At 33.8% G+C, this 27,823-nt stretch overlaps 1 protein-coding gene across 1 annotated transcript in view; it reads left to right on the top strand.

Moving 5' to 3' along the window:
- Dach1 (dachshund family transcription factor 1) overlaps nucleotides 1-27,823 on the top strand; it is a 362,276-nt gene that overhangs the window by 318,432 nt on the left and 16,021 nt on the right. The window contains exons 9-11 of the mRNA XM_026788386.1: nucleotides 1,438-1,585; nucleotides 4,414-4,557; nucleotides 5,011-5,079. Coding sequence (XP_026644187.1) covers nucleotides 1,438-1,585; nucleotides 4,414-4,557; nucleotides 5,011-5,079 — 361 coding nt within the window. The remainder of the gene's footprint in view (nucleotides 1-1,437; nucleotides 1,586-4,413; nucleotides 4,558-5,010; nucleotides 5,080-27,823) is intronic.

Below are 27,823 nucleotides of genomic sequence, written 5' to 3'. Positions count from 1 at the left end.
AAAGATAATAAAATGGCCCATGACAGTGTTATTAGTTATGCTGTTCTGCTGGAGACAGGCTACCTCTTTTCAGTTGTGCTTCACATCAATCTGGAGTTGGAATTTTTTGAGTAATTGCGTCCACATTGACTTTTTAAAAGGGTCGCCTTCCTGAGCACCTCTAGCACTGCCATTAAATTCCACTCCTCGCAAAATTCCAATGGCAAATTTCAGATTGACACCGTCAGAAACTATGACAAAATGCTTTACATTTCAAATACAGCATTTTGTATTGCTGAACTTAGGGTGAAAGAATTTTTAACTTGACTTTTCAGTGATATCTTTGGTCCTGAGCATCTTCTCTGTCAAAGTCCATGATACTTTTTTTGTAAGCATACTATGTGCTCATGGTTTATTTTCAAAATCTGAAGGAACTGCAAAATTTTATGGAAATTATAAATGAAGAGAAAGTGTATATCTCTAAAATCATTTGTAAGAATAAGTAAGATATTTTTTTCTAAAGCTTTTGAATTACTAGCCTGTGAGATGTCTTCTTAAATGTTATTCCCAGATTATTACAATACTTTGAAGGACATCATAAAAATAATTTATTACTAATATATTATTCTAGATGCTTTAAATATGTTATGTATCTCAAGTATAGATGAGTGGTAATTTTAATTTCTCATATGTAAACATTTAAAATTAATGGCATGGTTTGGATAAGGAGTGCTTAATAATAACAAATATTCCTGCTTTTGTCCAAAAAACTTCATTACAGTGGGAGATGCATGATATAAGCCAGTTAGTGCATCGATATCTAATAATATTATTTAACAACGAATGCAATGACAGTGGTTAAGAAAATCTAACAGTATCATCTACAGGTAGGGATATTTCTGATTAGATGGTCAGCGAAATCACCTCATGAATGATTTCTTTGGGCCATATGAAGGGAAATGAGGTTGTGAGACACGCAACTACATAGATTGAAAGAGCAAACTTCCTTCAGCAGACATAGATAGCTGAATTGGAAGCACACGTAAGACAGCTGTAGAAAGTGTAACCTTGCATGGATGGATGGATGACCTTGAGGACAATGACAGCTTACCAGGATCACATAGACCATTTTAGAGGGTTCTTTGTAGAACCGCCCATTTCCTTTGTCCGTTTGTATTTCATAGTATGCTTCTGTGTGACTCTCACTGAAACTTAGCCAGCCAGTCTAATGTGAAGCAATAGAACCTACAGGCCAAAGTATTTGTCCTTCTCAAAGAGTTTAATAAGATGTAGAAGTAGAAGTTTTGTGCTTTAGTTGTGGCATTGTGAGTCCTGGATGGTTTCACAGGAATCAAAGAATTTGATAAGTGAGCTCTTCTCATCAAAAATACATTTCAGTAGTGAACAAAATGTGTTTTGTACCAAAGTATCCTCATGCTGAATACCTTCTTTGTACAGGGCCTTTTGAAAGTTGCCATAGATAATGCCAGAGCTCAAGAAAAACAGGTCCAACTGGAAAAAACAGAACTGAAGATGGATTTTTTGAGGGAAAGAGAGCTAAGAGAGACACTGGAGAAGCAGTTGGCCATGGAACAAAAAAACAGAGGTATCTGTGAAAATCCGCTGAGGTCTAATATTTAAGCGAATCGGTCAATAAAATAATATTGTTCTGTTGGTGATATACTTTCATTTTTGCTCCTTTGCCTGTAGCTGAACTTAGAACAGACTTGAATCATGAGTTTATTGTATTTCTAAATGTTTAACGAGCACATTCGCTTCTGTTTTCTACCTCAGGGAAATAGATATATCTATTATATCATTGATCATGTAATTTTCATTACTTATAAAGTTTAATGAATTATGTTTATAATGATAAGATGGGAAACATGATGAAGAATATTGCACTCACTCACAATTGTCCTTTGAAAACCTCAAAAGTTAAAGTTATAAAGCTAAACTAGAAAAGACTGATTATTCAAGCAAAGCAGGTTTGGTAAGATATTTATCAACTGAAATGGAAGCTTGATGAATATCTGAGCAAATAACCGGAGTTAAGTGTTTGTATAATTTTCCTTCTGAATGCTTCATGTTCATTCAACAAGGTCAAGTCCATAAAGTACTTACCAAAATGAATTCTTATTGGATAAAAATAATGGTATTATTGATCTCCAAATTGCTTCTTTTAAAATATTATACTGGTCATCAATAGATAATTTTGAAGGTCAATAATATTTGTATATTATTTTATGCAAGAATTTTAAGGCTACAACCAATCCCTCCTTTGCTTCAGCTACATGATTTCACAAGAACTGTAAAACAGGGGGATTTAATTTTTTTAATTTTGTAAGTATTTCATATAAATTCTTCAACTGCCTTTCATGTTTGATGTGTTCATTTAAAGATTATTGTGTCTGTTTTGGGATTTTCCAGGTTGCTTCAGTATATATTATGAATCAGTACCTAGTGGGTTTCTGGATTCAGCTTTGTTTGAGGCACTGTTACACAGCATATACGTTTTTTAATAATATGAATTTGTATAGGTTTAAGAATTAAAATAATTCAAGCGTGGTAAACATTGGTGACAGATGAGTTCGAAATGAATGAGGAAGTTTGAGAAGCTAGTTGAATCTGTGAAAGCACCTTTTATGACATAGCCATGGTTCTATTTTGTTCTAGTCTGAAGAAGACACATAAAAGACTAGAAGATATATCTTAGGATTTCTAGAATAATCTTTGGAGTCTAGTGATTCTAATGACAAAGTTTTCTTCAGTTTTATTCCTCTACCCTCTAGAGAGCAAAGCATGCGCAGACACCTTAAATCCCTCATTTAACTAACTTCCAATAATTATTTGAAAGTTATAGTTATTCGTACTCACCTAGTACAAATGTACTTGCTGGAGAAGTGTATTATCCTGCTAACAACTCACTCAGTCTCATGTCCTGGAATCACGCAAAAAATTGAGTGGTCAATGGCTGGGTGCTGTGTATCTGGGTATTAGGATTATGATCTTGTGCAATTTATAAGCATATTTCAAAACTATCATATATTTTCACAGAATACATTAAATAACATTTAGAAATTAAAATATAAGATAAGGTTAGAATAATCAATTAAATTTACCCTTAATAAAGAGGACATTAGCATTGATTTCAAATCATTGTCAATTATTTTACATATAAGAACATAGTCATTGCCCATTGGGGGTAAAATGTTTTGAGATATATGATATAGAAACAATAAACTCAACAGGTTAATGGACTGCCATCTAAGTGGGGCTAGTGATGATACATATGGAACATGTAGGTATTAGAAACTGAAATTAATCATTTGCAAGAATATTTTTTCCTAAATTTATATTCTGATGAAATATCAAATTAAGTAAAACCATTGTTCTTTTATGGGTAGCAAGAAATTTAGAGTGGTTGCTCTTTATAAGTAAAAAAAATTGAATTTTGGAATAGTGCTGTTGTTAAATATGTATTATCCAGAAAGATAATTTCAAAGAACTTACATTTGCCACCACAATACTTACTGCTTTCCATCTTATTCATGTGTAGACAGAGTAAAAACAGTTTAAGTCTATGAATGTATGTTTTTATCATGTATATTGTTATTATTATTGATTAACATTGGGCAGCACTATTGGAATCTTCTAATAGGAGAAAATATACCTCACCCAAGTTCTATGTCATGATTTATCTTTTATACAAATCATTGTTATCAGTAGCATGTTATAACTTCAAGTGAGGTTTTTATATTCACTGTAATTCCAACAAAATGAAACTACAACATGAATTCTTAAAATATCTTATAGTGTTACACATTTGTTAGAAAGGAATCATTCTCATAAAAATATATCATTATTAAAAGAAATTACTGCTCCTGTATATACATAACAAGTATGTTGTTCCTCATATATAAGTAATAGTCCATGTTTTCTAAAATCTGAAGGAATAATTATGAAAAATCTAATTGGTATTACTTGTTTTTTCCCACAGCATTTGTGGGGGCACTACCTCCTGAGTCCAGGAGAGATACATACAAAAGCATGCACTATTCAGTGTACTCTGCAATGATCTGATTCAAGGGCAGTGACTAAGCCACAAACTTCACTTAGCCACTTTATGAATGAACACAAATATTTACTAAAGTCGGAACCCCATTAAATATCTCTCCACTGGACAATTAAAGTCATTCCTGGAATCATTTAAAGCTAGAACAAAGTGTTGACTTTTATTAACGTTTTCTTGGATATTATTTTAAGTGAAGTTGGGATTGGAGGGTTTGTTACTTGTAGCAGACTACAAGACTTTCTACTTATAAACAGACTCTGTTTATTAAGGAGACATCAGTACCATAAGGATTATCTGCTGTTTGTAAATCAGCAGCATTAGAAATGGTCTGAAAATTAATCTTCACATCTCTTTTCTAGCCATCGTCCAAAAGAGGCTAAAGAAGGAAAAGAAAGCCAAGAGAAAACTGCAGGAAGCTCTGGAATTTGAGACCAAACGCCGTGAGCAAGCAGAGCAGACACTGAAACAAGCAGCTTCCGCAGACAGTCTCAGGGTCTTAAATGGTAAGAACGTGCATGTTGTTTTTTTTTTTCCCCCATAAGCAGCTTTGATTTGTAATAGCAGAGGAACAATGTGGACATGTGCTTGTGGGTGTGTATGCATCTAGGTCTCATGAATCATTCAGCAAATGCTTTCTTTCATAGGTGCTCCAACCATTTTGTAATTTATTCTCAGTATCTGGGACCTGACGTTGCTTTTCTACTTAACAAAATCCATTTCTACAGAAAAAATGCTAAAAGGTTAATCTAAAAACTCCTACTCCAACCTGTCATATGGACAATATTATGCCACTTATTCTAATCACACCTTTTGAAAATTCTGATGGTTACAGTTCTGTCAAACCTTCAAAAGATGGCAAAGATTTACGTGATTTTAATTCTGCAGGTAGCTCTTGCTTCTCAAGACAACAGGAATCAAAAGAAATATATGTCATTCTTGTGTCTCTGTGTTTTTAGACTCCCTGACCCCAGAGATAGAAGCTGACCGCAGCGGCGGAAGAACAGACGCAGAAAGGACAATACAAGGTAGGAATTCGCAGAGGGCTATAAATCTAGATCTTGCTATATGAGTTTTTCCTCAGCTTTAGGCTGCTATTCAAGCATGGAGCCTACCATCTGGGCCACATCAAAACAAGTTCAAAACAAGGTCAAGTTCATCTTGCTTGTTTATGTGGAATGAATTCATTTTGTGCTGATAGATTTTCTTTAAATTAACAGGTCATTTTCTGTTTATATAATGCAATTAAAAAGGAATAATTAATTTTAAACAATGTATGATTTAATCTTGGACACAGTAAATGTTTTATTGAACATTTGAAGCACAGTCTAATTCTGTCAGGGCTTTTAATTTCTACTCTACATAAAGTCATATACTATACAAATAGTTTTTAAATTTAAACATGTCTATTCATTTTTGTGACAGTTACTAGAGGATACATACAAAATAGTCTATCTCAAGGTTAAGAGTTAATAAGATTATTTAGGTCCTATGTGGATACCCACATGTTATATATACTATAATATATTATTTGGTAATGAAGATCTGCTGAGTAAGATCATATATTGAATACTAAAGAGGTTGTATTAAAGTGTCAGAAAAGCTAGATAGGTATACTGTGGAGCCCTTCGTCCTGAGCAAGAACAAAATCAGAAAGCAACAATTACTTCCAGACACCCACTCTATACAACAAATTTGCCAACAACATGAAGAACATTTGTTTTTGATCCAAGTGAAGATGGTTCTTCCAGGGGAAAACTAAAATGAGTAATGGCCATAATCTTCCCAACTGCTTTTATTTTACATTTCAAGCCCAATAATTTTTAGGCCATCATTTAATCCTAATTGTTTTACTTACTCAGGCAGCTCCAAAAGTGTCAACCTTGGCTTAATGTAAAAGTAATATACTTGTTTTGTATCATATAGGCAATAAATAACTACACAATATTTGAAGAAATATTCCTAGTGATATAACAATGTGTTTTAAATAATATTTATTTCTTCAGTTGTCATACTAATTAAATAGCAAGACTTATTCATGTTAGAAAACATTTTATTTTTAATAATGTAGAATAATAATATAGCCAGAAGATTGAAAATTCATGTAATTTTAGATGCAAAATCTCATTTTTAAAAGAATTATAGATTTCATTAGAGTTATGTCCACTTGGGCGTTCATATAAAAAGAACATATATAGTAAAAATAAAAAGTTACTCTTCCAAAAAAGCCAATCTTCATTATCAGGAAGTGCAAAATATAGGCCCTATTCTCTTTACACTGGAGATTGTTCATACACTAATTCAGATAATGTTAAAATCCTCGAAAAAAGCTCAAGACAGGCCAGATATGTGTATGTCACAGAGAGAGAGAGAGAGAGAGAGAGAGAGAGAGAGAGAGAGAGAGAGAGAGAGAGAGGATCTTCCATTTAATCCAAACTGAATCTAAGCAAATATGATAAAGAACATACATCTCTATATGTATTCATTGTTAATATTGAGAACTGATTAAACAGTTAGTTGAGGTGATACATTCCTGTGGTCCTTAGCACTTTGGAGAAGTGAGCAGAGGATTGCAAGTTGGACACCATCCTGGGATACTGAGTGAAATTCTGTCTCAAAAAATTTTAAATCACACCACAATATGCTTATTATATCTTGTGGAATATATCTGTCAGTGTGCACTGAAAAAAGAATTTGGTAATTAATTAAACTATTGTATTTTTATTTTATATTTTAAAGTTCACATAAACTCAACTCTGTACTTTAATGTAATTAAATTCTTGCTGTAAAAGGCTGAATCTTGAACATTCCAAAGTTGTGTTTATGTGATTTACTTATTCTGAAAGAAAACATTTCATTGTCTTCCTTTTGTTACCAAGAATTATACCAACTGAATAGCATAGTAAACATAACCAAATTATTTCAAGATTTGAGAAGCAAAATGTTAGCAAAATAATTTAAAACTAATTTAAGTATTATAAGATTATTTTTTAAACAGAAAAATCATTCATTTATACTCCTTCCAATTGTTGTTTTCAAAATGCAGTTTTCATTCCAAAACATTTAGTAACGTTCATAATTTTGCTTAATGATTTTTTCAAATTATTATTTTTAAAATATTCTCAGATGAAATTTTTATACTTATTAATTGCTTCTTTCTTTTTTCTTTCTTCCTATCTCTCTTTTCCTTCCTTCTTCTTCTTCTTCTTCTTCTTCTTCTTCTTCTTCTTCTTCTTCTTCTTCTTCTTCTTCTTCTTCTTCTTCTTCTTCTCCCTCTTCCTCATCATTCTCTTCTTCTCTTTCTTTCTTGACCAAGCTATCCTGGAACTCACAGAAATCTACCTTCCTCAGCCTTCTAAATGCTTGCATTAAAGGAAAGCACCACCGTATCATCCCTGTTCTTTTTAAAGTACACGTTTATGCATTTTAAACAATGCAAAAAAGTTCCCCCTAACTCCATTATGTAAAGTTTTTTTTCTTTCTTTCTTCCTTTCTTTCTTCTCTCTTTCCTCTTTCTTTGCCTTTTGAATGTTTTTTATTTTGTTTTGTTTTTAATGTAAGACTCACTTAACACATTTGCCATGAACAGAGTTTCATTATGTATGATCTAGAGAAATCAAACAATGAAGTGAGTGGTAGTAAAAATCTATGTAAATGCTGAACAGATAAGGGGAGTAAAGTGTCCAAACTCATTCTCTTTTTGGGAACCAATCTCTGTTGTGTTTTTTTGAGAGTTTCTTCATGTATCAAAAATGAAAACTACAACAAACAATCACATAAACCTTTCTCACATTCTCATCAAGAGTCCCTGAACCCAGCTGTGGTAATAGGCACAGCTGTTTTCTTACTCCCAATCCAACCATAACAGAAATCACTCTCTATTCTGAAATAGAACCATCTTAATTGGAATACAAAAAATGGCCTACAACTTTTACACTGATCGTGTATTTTTAACATTTTAGCCATAAATAATGCCACACTTGGCATTGGAGTTGCTCTCTTCGAAGATGGGTACTTAAATTCTGCTCATATGTCAGTTAATTGGCATCATATTAGCCCCTCAGTTGACTAGACAGTCTCTCACGGGCATTTTATATAACCAGTTCCAAAAAACAATAGAAAACAAGAAAATGGGGAAGAACAACACATAATGGTTTAGGAAATATTCCCAATGAATAATATTCTTTAATCGTTTACCTTTTTCATGGATAGTCAAATCAATCTGTTATAGTGCACAGGGAAAATTCTTCATTGCTGATATGGCAAATAATTAACTCAAAATTTACAAGTTTCATTGAGATTCTATGTGGGATAATGCTCTTGTACACTGTAATGTTTTGTTACTTGTATTATTTTAATTAAACGCTGATTGGCCAGTAGCCAAGCAGGAAGTATAGACCAGATGACCATTCTAAGAGAATTCTGGGAAGAGGAAAGGCATAGAGTCAGTCACCCACCAGACACAGAGAAAGCAAGTTGAAAATGCTACCCTGAGCAATGCTGCACCAGGCCCCATGGCTAAACAAAGACTAGAATTATTGGTTAATTTAAGTTGTTAGAGTTAGTTAATAATAAGCCTGAGCTAAAAGGCTAAACAGTTTATAATTAATGTAATCCTCTGGGTGTTTCTTTGGGACCAAATGGCTGCAGGACTGAGCAGGACAGAAACTTCTATCTACCATTCTAAATGCAGAATGAATATCCAAATCTTGTTTCAGTATCTGAATTGCATTCCAATTAGTCTTTCTGTGCTGTGCATTGTGACAGGCATCTCTATTGTAATTTCTGTTAGTTTGAAACACTTACTCTACTTTGCCCTTTTAATAAGGTCTTTTAACGTATAGAGAGAATTCATAGGAACCTTCAGCAAGTAGTTTTTATTGGTCATTCAACAAATACACCACCAAACCTCATTCTTCTTTCACATTGAAACACATGCACACTCTAAACGGGCATAGCTAGATACCGTCATTCACTTAAATCCTGTGCCTGCATTATTCTCTCTCCGTAGCTAACAACATTTTTAATGATTTCATATTATTTGTTTTGAAAGCCGATAGCCTCTCCTCAATTCATTTAGATATGTTTTAGCTATATTAGATAATAATACATGATTTTTTTGTGTTTGTTGCCTCACAAGAAACTCAAATACAGTGCACAAAGCTGCCTCCCTGTAGTCCTTTCATGTATTCTAATCTATCCCTTAATACACATGGAGGAAGGATTGAGGCTGGAATTCCTTTCTCCAGCATACCTTCATTCTCTGCTCGACTGTGTCGCCTACCATTCTATGTACCAAACAGTGAATTTTTTTTTTTGCTCTTTTCCTGGAAGTCATACTGTTGCCCAACTTTCACCAGTCCCAACCACATGGAACACTTTACACCCTCTGCTGTAGACTTAACCATCCTCACAGTCTTAATTTAAAAGTTATTTTGTCCAAGAGTACTTCCCTCTTCCCTCTTCTCCTGTCCCTTAATTACCTATTGGCTGCTCAGATCCAGTTCCTCCTCTTAGAGCAGGGAGCTTTCTGTTTATCCTCAGGACCAAGCTGTGCGTTGCCACCTATGTCAGATTCCTTCAGCTGTGTTGGAGGCAGAGGTTTTGCTATCTTGTTTTGTTCCTGACTGTGGCCCTGTTGTCTGGCAGAGTGTTGGTCCTGTATGTGGCTTGTTGCATATTCCCTGAAGGAACAAATCAGGCACTGATAAAAAGCACCAGTGTTAAAGCTGGTGTATGTGGAGATCCTACAGGACTGGTTTTCAGCTGGAGAAACTGATAGCAGGTGGGGGATTCTGATTCTGATTCATGATTCTGATAAAGAAAGTCATACTTGCTGGGTGGTGGTGGCACACACCTTTAATCCCAGCACTCAGGAGGTAGAGGCAGACAGATCTCTGTGAGTTTGAGGCCAACCTTGTCTAGTTTCAGGACAGGCTCCAAAACTTTGTCTTGAAAAACCAAAGGGGGGGGGTGTTGCTTTATATATTCTCCCAGGATCCCAGAATTATTGTTTTTGTTTGATGGCTTAATTAGTAGTTTTGTCTTTGTATTCATTCTTTGTAGTTTTAGCTCCAATTCAGACCATGTAAATATATACCTATATTAAATATTTTATTTTAAATTCATATTTTATTATCCTATAAGCATACTTATAAAATGTATCTTTTGTTTGTATAAGTTAACCTCAATTTATTATAGAGTTTGTTTTACTTAAAATTATTAAATATTGAATAGTGTGTGCTCCACAAATTCTACCATGTTATAGAATCATGTATGTATTATTTTTCACATGTATTATACATACATTTTCCAAAAATGTCTCAAAACTTATACTTTCCTAATAACAGTTTTTTTCTTTTTATTTCTTCACTAATATCTTGTCGTTTTAAGTCAAAATGACCATTTTTGCCTTAAAAAGTAGACATGAACTGTGGTTCTTCTGACAGCTTACTCTATCTGCAAGTTAAGCTTACAAAATCTTGACTTTATTTGAAAGTACATTTCTTTTATTTACATCCAATAGCTGTAATCAAAACTACTTGGCTTTTTATTCTCTTTTTGACTGATCTCAGATCATAGAAAACCAAATACTATTCCAATGAAAACACATAAAAGGCTTGCCTTCACATTCATAATCTTTTTGTTCAATTTAAAAATATCTTCTTTCTGCCTTCTAGATATTTGAAGATGCATGCTGACTTTTTAAATTATTCATCTCTTCCACAAATACATTTTAACATTGATGTTATGCCAAGCACACTTTCTTGATGTGATTGCCTCAGTATTGGGAAAGGACATTGTGGTAGATTGAAATTCTTTGTTGTACAAAGGAGGAAACTGAGGCTTAATGGGGGCAGATGGCTTATTAAAGGTTGCAGCAAGAGTCTGTTGGAGTTAGACCTGTAATGCGTTCCAGTTGTTTGGTGCATCACTGCCTTTTCTTCCTGAGTGCATTTAGTTTGCAGTTGTTAGATGATATCCTCTTTTCCCCTTTAAAACAGAGCATTCAACCCTGTCTCGAAAAAACAAAACAAAACAAAACAACAACAAAAAAAAAACAGAGCATTTCTATTTGACTGATAGTTTACAGCTACAAATTATCAGGATGAAAGCAGTGAAGAGATATGTGTGTATGTATATGTGCTGTGTGTGTGCGTGTGTGCATGTGTGCAAGTGTGTGTGCTTTTGTGTGGGTGTTTATTTTTGTGTATGTGTGTAGCTTGTGTATATGTCTGTGTATGTGCATATGTTTGTCTCTGGTGGGCTCTTAGTGTATGTGTGTGTATACATTGTGTACATGTATGTGTACTTAGTCTCTGTGTGTATAATTGTGAGTGTGTATACTTCTTGTGTGTGTGTGTTTGTTCTACGATCCAGTTCTTACTGTGTCTTAGGCTATTGTATCTTGCAGCTCATTTGCCTTTGCCTCCAGTGTGTTGGGATCTAGGCCTCCTTCTCCATGTTCAGCTTGAACTTACATGCTTTAGCTAGTTTTGTGTTGTCTTAAATGTTCTAGCATGTAGAAAATATCCTAATAAAAGATTTTTCATAGAAAAAGATTTTTCATTTAGACTTTAAGATATTACATATTTACTAAGAATCTATACATTAGTTATTACATTGAATTATAGAGTGATAGTCAGATTTTCTATTGCTGAGTAAATATTTTAGAAAAACAACTTAAGGTAGAAAGTATTCCTTCTGGATCAAAGTTCCAGAGGTTTCAGGCTACCACAGTAGTGAGGGCAATGCAGAACAGACTTGCTCTGTGCATGGCATCTGAGAAACAAAGATGAAGGATTCCCCTTGGGCAAACTTTCTTTTTCCCTCTTGTTTTCAACCCATGCAGATGACCAACACTCAGTAGGACCAGCGTGGACCGCATTCAGGGTTCATCCTCTCTTCGTTTCCTCCTTGCTGGAAACAGCTTCACAAACACACCCTGAGGGGCACTTACTTTATCAGTCTTTCAGTCACTTTTCAATTTAATCAAGTCAACAACTAAGATTAGGCAATAGGATTGAGAATGAATGTTTATGGAGCTGTTTCTCCTGTTTTTCCTAATTAAAAGGAAAAGTAAAGATCAGAGGGGGCAATTAATTCCTTGATTGTCATTCTTCCAGTTAGTTGCATTGTTTGTACTGGAATAGAGATTTATAAGCCCAGGAAGTTTTTCTCTTCTACAAATGAAGCCTGGGCTTACATGTTACTGTTTAAGCATAACTACTTATAGCCATATCACTCATTTCAAGTACCCAGAACCTCGTGAGTAAATTAAATTTGTTACTAGTACAATCTGCAATTAATTACTACCAAAAATGATTTACAATGCAAAGCATTAATTTCTTTCTTAGTATTTACTCTTTCATTGGATTTTATGCATATATGTTGCTTATAGTAATTTTCACACACTGAGAACACCTCATTCTTTAAAAAGTAGCAAATATAATTAAAAATAGCTATACTTGCAATAAAAATTCATCTTAATCCCTGAAATTTAACATGTAGTGGATTAATAACAGATATATAACATCATTAATATATAATTTTTACCTAGCATATTGTCATGATTAATATTTTGTCAAGTTGACATAAGCTACAGTCATCTCTGAAAAGCTACTCTCAGTTGAGAAAATGCCTTCATAAGTCTGGCTGATTGCCAGCATTTTCTCAATTAATAACTGATGTGGGAGGATCCAGTTCATGGTGGGTGGAGCCAACACTGGACAGTTGGTCTGAGTTCTATAAGAAAGAGGGCTAAGTTACTGATAAAGGCAGCCAGTGAACCACATTCTTCCATGGTTTTGGCCACAGTCCCTACATCCAGGTTCCTTCCTTGGCTTCCCTCAATACATTATGACCCAGTATGTGAAAACCAAATAAACCCTTTCCTCTCCAAGTTGCTCTCGATGATGGTGTTTTTGTGGAAATAAAATGGAAACCCTAATTAATACACAAGCCTTTGGATTCTTATGGAATATGTGTTTGAATAGTGTGTTTGAACAGAGGCTTTTAAAGGCAACCCCAGACTCAAGCTTCTACAGTGCTTAAGTGATGCCTCCTTAGACTCACAAGTGAAAAGGTCTTCATGAAAGTGTAAGCAACACTGGATTGTCATATTCTTGCTTGCTGTAAACTTTCTTTCCTGTACATGAAAACAAACTCTGAGTTGCACGTGGGCATGAGGATTGCTTACGTATCCCTTCAGAACCAACAGTTCAGAAGTTCTAGGATGTTTCCTAGATTTCAGGATCTGCTTTACTATATTCATCTTTTATCAAACCTGATGTGGGATTTTCCTCTGTATTCTTTGATTACCATTGATGAGTAAAGAAACTGCTTTGGGTTTATAGCAGAGCTATAAAGGAACAGAGCTAGGCTGGGAAAACTAAGTTGAATGCTGGGAGAAAGGAGACGAAGTTAGAGAGAAACCATGGAGCCGCTGCTAAATGTGCTGAAACTTTGTTGATAGGCCACGACCTCATGGTGATGTACAGATCAATGGAGATGGGTTAAATTAATATGTAAGAAATAGCCGATAAGAAGCTAGAGCTAATGGGCCAAGCAGTGATTTAAATAATACAGTTTCTGTGTGATTATTTCGGTTCTGGGTGGCCAGGACAAACAAGCGGCCTCCTTACTACCCAAATCTCAATCTTAAAGAGTTAATATGCATTAAACATCCTCTAGGCATTATTTCTCACACAGATATAGTTTAGCAGTTAATATTAAATTTGATTCTTATGAAATAACATATTTACTATACATTTATCAACTGGTAAACCCTAAAGTTGTTATTGCTCTAAAAAAGTAATTTTCATTTCCTTTTTTGGATAATTGGTCATCACTTAGTATACAGTTTTTAATTAGTCTGATAGTATTGTGTATTGTTTACAAAAATAATTTAATTATGTATACCAATTTTTCATATTAAAATGTGACTAAAATAAAAGAGCAAGAATAGACATTATAAAACCAAAACAAAATAAGCAATAATAATAGCATAGAGTTTACATATAGCTCTATGCAGTCAGCATTGAATAATGGTTCCTACTGTGTAGTGTCATTTGGAAATAACAGCCTAGAAAGTACCTCAACTCTTTTCTTTCATTTAAGAATTTAAGTATTAGAAAAATATTACTTGAATAAAATGAAAATAAGAAATTTAGTTCTTTCAGTCCTTTTACACTGATTTTGGCAATAATTCAACACAGCTAATCAATTTAAGATGGTATTGATTAAGTTGAATAAAATGTGATATCGATTGTAGGCAGTAACCAATAAGCAGCCTATGGTTCCATACTTATGAATCATTGCTAACTTTTCATTTAACTAGAAATCTTATGGATTAGTATTAAGTATTTTGAGGGATACATGTCTATTCAAAATTTTGTAAAGTATTAAGTTAATGTTTACTTATAATTCCACTATGTTCATTGTTACTTCTGTAAAAAAATATTAAAAATAATTTTTGTTACTATCCTTCAATTCTAAATGCTGAAACTCTCTTACAGAATGTTGGGAAAAACTTAAAAACTTGCTTTACTTCAACCAGTTTTTCTGAAAAATAATCTTAGTAAGCACTAACTGCCAAAGCACTAAAATACTGATATAGCATATTCATTATTATTATGTAAAACTTTTTCATTGTATTTGAAGTCATATAGCAAATTTGTAATACATATGATATCATTTTTCTTGAAAAAATGTCATAAAGAAGGATTGGATGTGAATTTCAGTCCTACAGAAATTATTTATGTCATATATCTGGGATTTCAAATTTAACTCGATTTGCAAGTTTAGAGAAGTAAATAAATACTGTGAGAGAAAATTTCTATCAGTATTGAAGTACCATTCTTAATACAGAACTAATACCTTTTAAAAAAAACTGAAGCCACTTAGCTTGTATCGTAAATGCATTTACGATAGGGTTTTAGGGATGTCTGAAAACTGAAATAAAAGAAAGCAATAAGTGGAAATTGGGAATGATATTAACAGTGAACCTTAAGGATCAATGATGAATCTGTTTTGATTTAGTGTCATAATTACTGATGTGGAAAAGTGATTAACCGAAATATATCAATAAAATTCACAACTGATTATAATTTACACAGCATATCATGGATCTGTTTCGACGGTATTGAATAAAGGAGGACATTCAGGAATTTAAGGAGGAGTGAAATAAAGTCACCTTTGTAAGAAAGTTTACGAGCTGCTTTTAGCAAATACTAAGAAAGTCAGCACTAAATCATAACATATGCATCTATTGTAACATTCACAGCATCTTAGCGTCGATGACAAACTGAGAGTGAGAAATGTGTCAGAGAAGAGTATTTAAATAAGACTCTGATATTGTAATCATAAATACATAATTCTAATTGCTGACACTAAGCACATGAAGTAACGAGAATTTTTTATTATGGCCAATATATTCATTCCTTTAACTTTGTTAGAATGTTATCTTCATTTTTAGGAGAAACTTACTTAAAAGTCTGTGTTTAGAATTTTGAACTACTGTTATCAAGGGAGGAAATCAATGAGTCTTGTAACCAATGTTTTGTTTATCAAAGATCATACTGTAAAAGATGCATATAATTTATATCATTGAATTTACAGGATACACTATGAATCTCTAGCTTCAGAGCCTTCCTTCCCGTTATAATAGTCTGAACATCTCAGGGAACTTTAAGAGACAGGATAACTTCTTTAAAATGAAACATAAATATATGTTTTAAAATAGTTCATTATACTTGCGTGTCATTTGTGTGATCTCTATTTTAGTTACAAACAAGGAATTCTTGTCTTTGTTCGTTTAAATATGGAATAACTATGAACAGATTTTAAAAATTGATACACAAACAAATGGTCATGGAAAATACATTGTCAATTTGGATAGCCTATGATATTTAGACATTCATGACATTTAACACCCTTTGACAAAACACTCACTCAGAAAAAAAATTAAAACATCATCATTTAGACCATAAATATAAAAAGCTTATGGTGTGTTATTCCACCTCCCATGGTTAGGGACAGAATGCAGACATGCCACAATAATGTTTTTTTTTTATTTCTACTGTTTGAACCATATTAATGAGAACATCATTTTGGAGAACTAATTATTTCTATTTGTCTTGTGTCACACTTTCTAATTCCCCTATATTAGCACAGCCAAAGCAAATTAATTGCTTTTCCAACAGTTGAACCTTGGCCAAGAATGAGCTCACATTCCCTTCCAGTTTCCCTGTTTGTGGGAGTGCATTGTGTCAAGAATTTCTCTTGATACTAAACATAGTCTCAAGAATACCTTTACAGACTTCTGCGTGCTCACTTGATGGAATTTATAAGTTTAAGTGACCCGCCAGGAAAGATAAAGTTCTTAGCTGAAAGATTATACATCAAAACAGTTAAAGTGAAATTAAAATTAAATGAATGAATCTCACTGAAGCAAAAAAAGCAGTAATTAATGGTTCCCTTAATTGTCTTCATAAAATATTTGCATGGGTCTAATTTGCATAATTTGCATGTATTAATTAATCTTTCAAAGGAATTTTGTGCTGAGAGAAGCCAAAAAATCTCTTTGTTTTATTTAAGATCTAATGAAATATTTATCTTCTTTAATGAACTTCTCATCTTCATTAAAATAAAAATTGCACAAGTTTGTATGTTTTAAATGTTTTTATAATTGAAGTATTCAAAAAATCTCTTTAGACTTACAACAGCTGAAAAACAAACACATCATTTAGCATTCAGTATCATTTCAACAGCACTTACACTTTAAAAAAAGAAAGTTCAATCTCACTTTCTAAAAGGTGGCAAAGCATTTGGTAAATGAAAATTGCTCTTTAGTTTGAAGAACTGACTCATACATTCTGAGCAGTTCTTACAATGGCAATGTTCTTTTTATGGCTGAGATACCAAACAATGAAGGTAAAGATAAGCAGAATTAGTATTTTCAATTGTTTAGGAAAAGGTTTACTGGATGACAATATTTTAGCTAGTTCAAAGGAGTAAGTCCATTAAAATTTACTTTCATATTGGTAACGATTGCGAGATCAACAGTATTTCCTGGTCGAAGCTTTCTAGCTTCACGTTTATTCTAAATCTGTCTATTGAATAATTGCAGCAGGGGGTTCTTCTCGCACAAACTGAGGGATGGTAGTGAAAACCAAGAGACGTGCCTTGGAAGAGTTGGAATCCACAATACCTATCTAGTGCCAAATCATATATATTCACGGGAGCTGAGAAAATGTGAGAAGAGAGATTGGAAGTAAAAAGACATGAGGCTGGAGGAATGACGAGCTGTCCATGGCATTCATTCTTTACGATGAAGGCACCTTTTAGGCTGCCGTAAAGAGGTTCATTCCTAGTGCAGGTGAAGGTTTGTGGAATGTTTTTTCCCCCCTTTTTTCTTTTATCTCTATGGCAAACTCCTTTAATATCTGGGGAAACTGAGGCACATGGATATACATCACTTGAGCATAATACCTAATTGAAGATCTGAGTCCCCTTTGCTTTCATATGCCTTGCTTTCTATATGACAGACATCTTTTTATTTCATCACCATTTACGAAGTGGTTCTGAGCACCTAAATGTAGCCCAGATAATAATGGTGGCATAAATTTAAAAAGATTAACATTCATAATGCAAAACTATAATTCTGTCCCTGTAAAGTTTAGTAACATGATAAAAATCAATTAGGTTGACTTTGGAACTGCTGTGAAACTCATCTTTGGTGAACAGGCACTTTCTGCTGTCATCACATTTTCTTAAGAAGTGCTTTCTAAAAAAAACAAAGTTTAGTTTTCTTTATAATAAAGATCCAAACATTTGGAATTTGTTTGACATGAACATAGTTTATTAAACTGAATGTAAAAAGATTTAAATTAACATAATATTCTTTAGTGCCATGAAATCAGTACTGAACTAAATGAACTAAGAGAATGCTCTAGTAGCATTCAAGATGTGACTTGGGGATTTTACTTTAACTGTTAAAGACTTCCTCTCCTGATATTCCACTACCAGCAGAATGTCAAAAACATCAATTTGTTTCTTTGATGTAAGCCCACGTGGGATGTGTCCATGGTCTGTGTGCACACATACACATAGGCTCTACATCGGAGCTTCTGGATTCGTATTCCCATGTTTCTATTTCCTCTCGTTTTAACACTGAGTGTGGAAACAAATAACTTTAGTTCTTCAGATTCTCAATCGCTACATCTCAGAAGACAGGTATAGCCACCTTCTGAATCTTCTCCTCTCCTGACATACATTAACATAGACATAAAATAACAGAGAGTTTAGGAAAATGACTGGTAAAAGCCATTGTTGGCTGTTTTTACAACTAGACACAATTTTCATATATTAGTATCTCCAAACATATCCATTCTTGGAAAACTCTGCACATATCCTGGGAAAGATAATACTTAAGAAATTAGTTAATGAAAGCATTTCTCTGTACAGATCACACAGACTCTTCTTTATAGCACCCTGTAAACTGGCAGATGGAAGTAACACACAACAGACTCCACAGGGCACTTGAAACTTTCACAACAGGGTGTGGATTTCACTATTTAGGTCAATTTTAAAAATACTTCTAAAGAAGATTAATTTAAAGCTAAAAATGATATGTGAATATTTAGAAATTAAATAACAGATAAACTATACTTTTACTCAAATTTAAGGTAGAAATATTAGAGCCTCCCAATTTTTTAATTATATTTTGGCAAATCTCTGTTAATATGATTTGTATTATCATACAGTGTGGAGTAACTACACACTCTTCTAATTCATATATAATCACACTCCTGAGATAGTAAATCTCCAAACAGAGTTCCACTTAAGCTTACTAATTATACCTATAAAACGATGAATGATGGCTACAAATTATTGGATGTGACTCTCATTCCTTATTTATTTCTCCCTAGGAGAAAGAGCACTAGATTGAGGACTTCAGACCATAAATAATCCCCATATGTATTCAGGTGTACTGTGTTTAACTTTGAGTCCATGCTATGGCTTTACATTTAATTCTGAAGCTCATGAAGTCATGGCAGTAGAATTAAGAAGTAGATGTTTGCTCACCATGATAAAATATTAGCTTATATTAATAATTATAATGACTTTATTTTTTTAATGGCTTGGGGTGCTTAATATACTTCTAAGCTTATCTGAATGTGAGTTATCATAGTCATGACTTGTTTTACTATGTATCTCCACCAAAGTGCTATAAACTTGTACAATATAGGCTTTATCCATCATCACTGGAAATAAAAGTGAATTCCACAGGTGAGTGAAAATTAGATATAATCAACATGAAAGGTCATCACCTACTTCTTCTGAAGTCACAGGGGAGAGTACACCACTGACCTTTGCTACCTGGGTGGTACTGTCAGTCCAAAAGTACCCTGTATTTTCTAAATGGAAGCAGAAATACAAATTCTTTTACAGAGTTACACTGTGATATGCTACACAAGCTGTGATTTTCTTTATTCTCTGATAATAGTAAGGCAACTACAACCAAGGAGTCAAATACAGAGTTATCTTGCGTGGCATAAAAACAATTTTTTTAAAATCTCATAATTTGGCTTACAAGCAGGGTAAAGCTGGCAAACACTTTTTGATTGAATTCAATATTTCTGGTTCTTATTAGCTCCGATTTCAGGCATACTTGAGATGGTAGTTTGAAGCCCACTCCCCTACATCATCCTTTATGTGTACATAATTCAAATTACCCTGTTACATGAGACATTTTACAAATGTGACTATCTCAAAGAATAAGGAATGTCCATGTGGTCAGCTCTAAGGTTCAGTAGGTAAAGACACCTTTTACCAAGCCTAAGGACCTGTGTTGGATCCCCAAGGTCCATATGGTAGGAGGAGAAAACTCCGATTTCCGCCTGGTTGTCCTTCTTTAGGGACTTGTCTGTAGACAACATGCACATGCATACACACACACAAACACATGCTCACACACACAAATAACAGAATGTAATAAAATTTCAAAGAAGCATCCATGATTATTCAACTTATTAAAATTAAATTATTATCATTAAAATGAATTGCATGAGATTGTAAACGGAGACTGCTTCTTTGTTTCCTGGCTGCCCAGATCCAAATCATCACACAGAAACTATATCAATTGATGCTTGGTTGCTAACTCAGGCATATTTCTACCTAGCTCTTACATCTTCAGTTAACCCATTTCTATTAATCTCTGTATGGTCTCAAAGTTGTGACCTACTGGGAAGATTCTAGCGTCTTTCTTCTTCTGCAGCTACATGGTGTCTCTGACTCTGCCTACTCTCTCTTTATAGCTCTGTTCATATTTCTAACCTGGCTTTACTCTTCTAAGTCATTGGCCAAAAAAACCTTATTTATCAACCAATAAAAGCAGCCCATATACAGAAGGACATCACACATCCATAGGATTTTTAAAGAATTTACTACTTTTGTACTACACTTGGAAGACGTACATTACCCAAAGAATTCAAGATGAGTTATCAATGTGTCTTACAAGTGAAAATATGTGTCAAAGTCTCAGTGACTGTAAAAATAGTAAGTGTGACAGGTAAAATAAAAAAAAATTATGCTCATTGGATGGATATCATATTCTCTGAAATGAATCTGTCTTCACATGTAAGGATTAGTTAGAATGTCACCGATTCATGTGACATTTGTACAAACTTTCCAGGGATTTCTCATAGCATAGTCAAAATCTGACAATAATTAATTTTTGTCCATGTCAGGTATGTTATTTATATATTTTTATTATTGTCTTACACAAAAATTAAGATACAGACAAAAATACCTATTGCTTCTTTATAGATAAAGTAATGTAACCAATGATGGCACCTGGCCCGATTTAATTGAGTTGATTTCAAGTTGAATTAGAAAAACCCCATATTATGGCTGTCAGCAACACACCCTTGTTTAGTCCAAGTCAAGATCATCTAACTGAACATAGTAACTGATGGCCATCTTTCCAGAGTCGTGCAAATCCTTGTGAAAGATGAGCTGTCATTACATGCTGTTAAACCACACTGGTTTAAACAACTTTGCAAATAACATGAGAGTCTACAGTCTTTAAAACCTTAGTTTCATATTTACTGAAAGTTACCAACTCACTACTTTAAAAGTTGTTCATAAAATGGAACTACCGAGGGGGAATTTTATGGAAACTGATGTTAGTGTGGTGATAAATCAACATTGAAAATGTTAAATTTTGTCTATTGCTTCTTCATTTAAACAACAGTATTACTAGACTTTAGTTCCTTGTTTCTGGCAATCCCATTGGCATTCATTTCCCAAATAATTGTGTAAATATTTAGATTGGTAATTGCATACTTAAATCTGGAATGCAATTCTTGTTTATCTTACTTTGAAAAGTATTCCAAAGTATAGTTCTATTCATTTGTAAGAAATTTGATAGGACAACTGAAAACCAGCGAGCCTCACAGAAAGGCTGAAAACTTGACAAACCAGTAAATTTACAAGCTATCTTTTGTTATAAAACAAAAGATATGCAAAAAATCCATTTTATGTTAAATATTTATATCACAAAGAAGTCAAATTTGATTTTTTCTTTTTATTATTAGGCAGTTGTTCTTTATCTTTAAAATGTATAGTTATTTTACATGACATATTTGGGGTTAAGTGTATGCAAAATTTCTATAATGTTACCAATGACTCTTTAGATGTCTAAATATATAAAACCATATTATTTCTAGTTTGTGCTTACTTTTATCCTTTTTTAACACGTACTTTTTAAAAATGATAGCAGATGATAAATAAATATAAATTACAGGGTACAATTACTGAATAAAATCCCATCCAGGTAAAGACTAGAAAAGCATCACTTAGCCTGCCAATTTAATGCAAGTGGCTCAGATCAGGGCACCATTCTGATGTCACAGGTTTGACAGACAGCACATTACCATCCCAACCCTCAGTTAGTGAGTTAATTAGTGCCACAGCATGGTCAGGAACACTGGTTACCGAATATTCTAAGACTCAACATTGACATCAAGGGACATCTTTGTAATATGTTCACTTTGCAAAATTCAGACAAGAATATGTGAGCAGTCTTTGCATACTGTAAGGTGCTGTGCAGATATCATCAACTATTAGTATTATTCCTGTTTGGTGAGATTTCACCAGACGTTGAAGAAGAAAGGCTAGATTGTATAGCAGGCAAAGATGACTTACAGATCATCTTTAAAAGAACAGATAAGTAAATGGATATTTCCTGTCCTGACTGACCAGTACCAAGTAATCACTTAGAGGCTTACATTAATTACAAATGCTCAGATGTTACTTATTAATTACAAATGCACAGACTTGTTACTAGCTAAATCTTCATCTTAAATAAACCCATACTATTAATCTATGCATTGCCACATGGCTCATGGCTTTACATGTCCTTTAAAATGCCTTGCCTCCTGAGTGTCTGGCTGGCATCTCCCTGACCCTGACCTCCTTCTTCTCATCATTCTCAGTTTGACTTCCCCATCTAACTTCCGGTCAGATTGTTATGAACCAGGGAGAGTAATGAATAGTCATAGTGTAGGAAAGGATTGTTCCACAGCACAGGTATGTTACGTACCTACTTTTAACCTTTCATTAAAAGTTGAAGCATTGATGATTCCATGAATCTTTGGAATTCATTGTGGTGGTACTAATTTTGAAATGCAACTAGCATCATTAAATCAATCTAGTTAACATCTGGATAACCTCAAATGTCTCCAATCATTTTGTGATGAGAACAGAGGATATTTGATATTAATACTTTGGAAATGGACACTATTCTGTGATAGCTGTAGTTGTCATAATGGACAACACAAACACACAATTCCTATGTAAGCTTTAATCCTTCTGACCATGACCTTCTTATTTCCCACAGTAACCTCAAATACTGTTACATACATTCTATTTCTGTGAGTCACCATTTTTTATATTCTACTTGAGTTAAGAACACACAATCACACATATACAAAAACATGGACTCTGTTTTCTGATAAAAAAAAAAAGAAAAGAAAAAGCTACTACTCTTGGGCATGGGGCAAACCCTGGAGTGGTTTTGATAGGATGGAAATGCATTGTATGCACATAGATCCATATTGTTTTCTTTATCAGTTCATCTCCTGTTGGACACTTACATAAATTTCATAGCTTGGATATTTTTAAATGACGCTACAATGAATATAGGTGCAAAGAGTAACTGTTTTCAGACCTTTCGCATTAATGCTTATGGGTGTGATTTCTGGGTCATATCATAACTCTCTTTAATTTTATGATGAACCTTCATAGAAGAACATTTGGTATAACTACATTAATTTAAATTTATGTCAAAGATGAAAAAACTTTTCCTGTTCAAGTATCCTAGAAAATACTTAGTATCCTTTGTTTTTCAGGAAAGCTGTTCTGAATAGTTTGAGATGGTATTCTGGTTTAACTTACTTTCCTAATGAGTTTCAATGTACAGACCTTTGGGGCAGGCTGTAGATTATGTAATCCAGGCTGGCCTTGTACTCTGAAAGTAGACCTGCCTGGTGTCAGATGGATAGAGATCTACCTTCTGCCTTCTGCAGATCTCTTCTTGCAGATCCAAGTTATTTTGGAGACTGGCATGAACTATAAGTAAAATATTAATTAAAAATATGAAATATTTCTGTATTAGATTTTATTATAACTTAAATTATCAAAATATACCTATATTATATACATGCTTATACATATATTTAAAGACTAATATACTTCATAAGGCATTTATATATCCATATATCAATTTTCCAACAGAACTCATTTTCAGGTTTATTTTTTGTTATAGGAACTCAATATATACTGACTTTTGCAAAGAGCACCTATCTGTGCTCTTTGTATATGCGATTTTCTTGTTAGGTCTATCATTGCTATAATAAAACACCATGATCAAAATAACGTTGGAAAGAAAAGGAATTATTTAGTGAATACTTCAATACCATTGTTCATCATCCAAGGAAGTCAGAGCAGGAACTCAAACAAGGTCGAACCTGTAGGCAGGAGCTGCTGCAGAGGTCATCAAGGATTAGAGCTTTTGGTTTGATTAGCCCATGTTTTAATAGAACCTGGGACCACCAGTCAAGGGCTGGCAACACCCACAGTGGCCAGATCTTATGGAGGCATTTTCTCCTTTGAAGTTTTCTCATCTTAGATGACTCTAACTTGTGTCAAGTCGATATGAAAAAAAACTAGCTAGCACATGATTGTGTCTATGGGTGGTATTCGATGTTTCCTAAAATATTTATCAAAATAAAATACCAGTCCCTTTGGTTTTTCTTAAGCCTGAAACAGTATATTAAATCTTAAGTAATATTAACGTTATATAGGAGAGTAAAGACAAATAAATGAAAAATGTAATTGAATCAAAATGAAACAATGAGCAAACTGAGACTCTGAAGATTCCTGAAATTGTCATGGCAGAGAAGAGAACCGCCAAGAGATAAGAATGAACACCCCATGCAGAAAGACTTTGTCTACATAGATGAGACTTTGGGAGTCTAATGCCAGGAAGTTCATTGTCAGCATATTTAAAACACAGTATAATTTGGAAAAATATTTCAATTTCCAAGCAACAATCAGGTGAATCACTCCAATTCCAGGTATACAATAAAACTTAAGGGATAACTACATTGGAACTCCATTATTAAATACTTGTGACCACGAGGGTGGCTTCTATAGCTAAAAAGCCTAGAATCTAGTATGGTCTCTGACACAAAAGAGGTCAGCAGGTCATAAAGTACAGTGACATCTCCCCTAAGGATGGGTAATGGTCAGGGAGAGAAGAGTCTGGTATAATTATTTGGGGCAATTTGGGTGAGGTCTGTCTCTATTGCGAAAGAAGAGTGAGGGTCTGTTTCCACAGATGGCACAAAGGTCACCGGGTCTTTAGCAAAATCTGCTGTCCACTTTCTGGATTTGGGGCAGATATTTGATTTTTATCAATCCCATTGAGGAGGAAACCCATATGATTAACTTCCTGATTCTCTTAGTGTTTGTCGGTGAATACAAGGATCTCTGTGCATCCAAAAATAATACATATTTGAAATTCAAATGATAGGTCATAACAGGACCTAGGCAATGATAATGAAAAGCAGTGATTGGTAGTTTGACCTTTGTAGTTTGGCAAAGAGATATAAGCTAGAATAGATAATGAGCTTGAGCTTGGTGGTGTTAAAATTATCTAACAATAACAACCAGACGGAGTTGTCACATAAGCATCTTGCAGTGGGAAGGAGCTGGGGTCTACAGCACAACTTTGGCATCACTAGGATCTTTTACACAGAAAGCAGATTCTTTCTGCAAATTCTTGATGATGTCAATCCATTCCCTAATCTACTATTCTGTCAAAGAAAAGTACATGAGGCAATGCAGCACTGACAGTATTATTCAAATGCCTATGAACTAATAATACACTTGCAACATTTTTCGCCATCCTCATTTGTAACAAATGACCTAACAATTTTGAAAACATGACACAAACTATTTTCTCATGGCACTTTGGAAAGATGGAATGAATTTTGCCCATGAAAGTGAAGGTAATAAAGCCTGGGACCGGAGATTTTTCACTGTTAGCGTATGTATATGAATATAGAATATTAGATGATAAGAATACATAGTCATATGTTAGATAATTCATATTTGACTTATTTATTTTGCAATAGTTGATTCGGCAGATTTGAGCTACGACAAACCGTCAATTCAACTCTTGCATTAAGAGACATGTATTTTTCATGATATCCTTTATATGGCAATATCTTGGATATCAGGCCTTTCAAGTAATCAAAGTGCATTGAATAAGAGTCATAAACAAAAGCAGCAATAATTTATTCTCATTGTAAGCTTTTCCATCTGACTCATAGATATTCTTTGTGATATCGAACAGGGTAATGCATTCTTATTTTGATGAAAGGAAAATAAAATTATACATATTCTTTAAACGTGGCAACTAAAGGAATCATCCTCTCACAACAGTGTTCTGAATTACCAAAACAAATTGTACATGTTACCAAAAAGAAACAGTCCTATATTGTGTTTAGACTTCTTAATACACAAAGCAACGAGTAACAGACTCAACAAATGTCAGCCTCGAGCTATAACGCTTTGTAAGTTTTCAACTGAGCCCTGAACTCATCGAGAATGAAACAAAAACTAGACCTGTAAAACGTGCCTGATAAGTGGGGAAGCCTTCACAAAGGCACAGCATGCTTGACGAGAAGATAGGAAATTAGGCAAGATTTAAACAAGAGTTTCATTTTAATATATTTATAACTACAAGTACGTTGCTGAAATGGAGTAAGATCTGTCTCATTATAGTAGAGGTTTGGTACTAAAGATTTTAAGGTAAAATGGTCATTTTTATTGAATATCTTAATGAAAATTTGTGTACAAGTGTAAATGGTCCCAAAAAGATTTAGAGAGAGTTTCTATGGCAAGATAGTGAAATTTTCGGTTACAGTTGTTTTGACATAAGGTGAATGAGCTCCTGAAGTTCTCATAACTCCTATGTTCTCACGCTCCTTCATTCACAATGTAATGATCAACTTGGTGACATAGGTTAATTTTATGCACACCACAATTACTAGTGATAGGAAAATGAGGCAATACCAACAGTAACAACAAACCCAAGTTATTAATTTTAATGGAAATAATAGGCCACAGTGTGACCCAGGGCAGAATTTCAGAGTGGGCATGAAATCAACATGTATCAGTATTTATCTTCTTACTAAATATATGTGCATCTATTATCAGATGCTTGAAATGTTTCCTTGTAAACTTCTGTGTTTATGTCTTAATACTATGAAGAATTTGGGCAACCTAGTGCAATTTAATATGTGCTGAAAACAAATTGGAGCTTCCTTAGATTAAAAGTCTAAAGTGCTGTGGTATTTCCTGAATTTCTTCGTTCCTAGAGTTACAGACAATTTCTAAGAGGTAAAACTGTCCATTAGCAGTGCACATGTCTGTAAGAACACATTTGTACTTTTTTTTCAGTGGTCTCTACTCTAGAAAGCATTTAGTGTCTTACATTTGTTATTATTTATGGGCAGTTTATTGAATTTCCGAGATTAATTTGCAAAACATGGAGTATGTTCCACTAGAAAACACACAGTATATAAACAATGGCAAAATGATCAGACACCAGATATCACCAAGCTCAACATCAGTTAAATATCCAGATCGAGCTTATCCTTCTGTGTACAGTTAATAGCGTGTTTCTTTTTCAATCTAGTGTCCCTTAAGTGGTTTTAATAGACATCTTTGCTGCCTTCTTTGTTGATTATTCATTGTTCACTAACCCTGAGAACATACATAAATTTAATTGATGTCAGCACGGTCTCCTGAGATAAGGTTAGGTTTTTAAGAAGAACGATGAATTTATAAAATTGCCAATGGCTATAAACCACTTAAAAACAAAAATGTTCTCTTGATATGGAGACGCAGTTTTGTTTTTCTTAGGAGTCATTTGCAATTGTACTCAGAAAATATAGAATAAAGCTTGCCGTAGAATGCTCTACAGCAGCCTGGGACAGGCGGGTAATCTGTTACAGTGTAAAGTGGTCTGATACACTCAGTACTGTCCTGAGACAGCATTAGTCTGGCAGTAATACTTTGAAATATTTTATTTCCAAGAAACGGTAAAGCATCATCACAAGATAATTTTATCAGTCTTTACATAAAGCCCATTTTCTTTTTTTTTTTTAATTTATTTATTTATTGAGGATTTCCGCC

This window comes from Microtus ochrogaster, unplaced genomic scaffold (assembly GCF_000317375.1).
Source record: "Microtus ochrogaster isolate Prairie Vole_2 unplaced genomic scaffold, MicOch1.0 UNK2, whole genome shotgun sequence".
NCBI classification, from domain to species: domain Eukaryota; kingdom Metazoa; phylum Chordata; class Mammalia; order Rodentia; family Cricetidae; genus Microtus; species Microtus ochrogaster.
The sequence above is the reverse complement of the archived record's forward strand: the minus strand, read 5'-3'. Positions and strand labels throughout refer to the sequence as shown.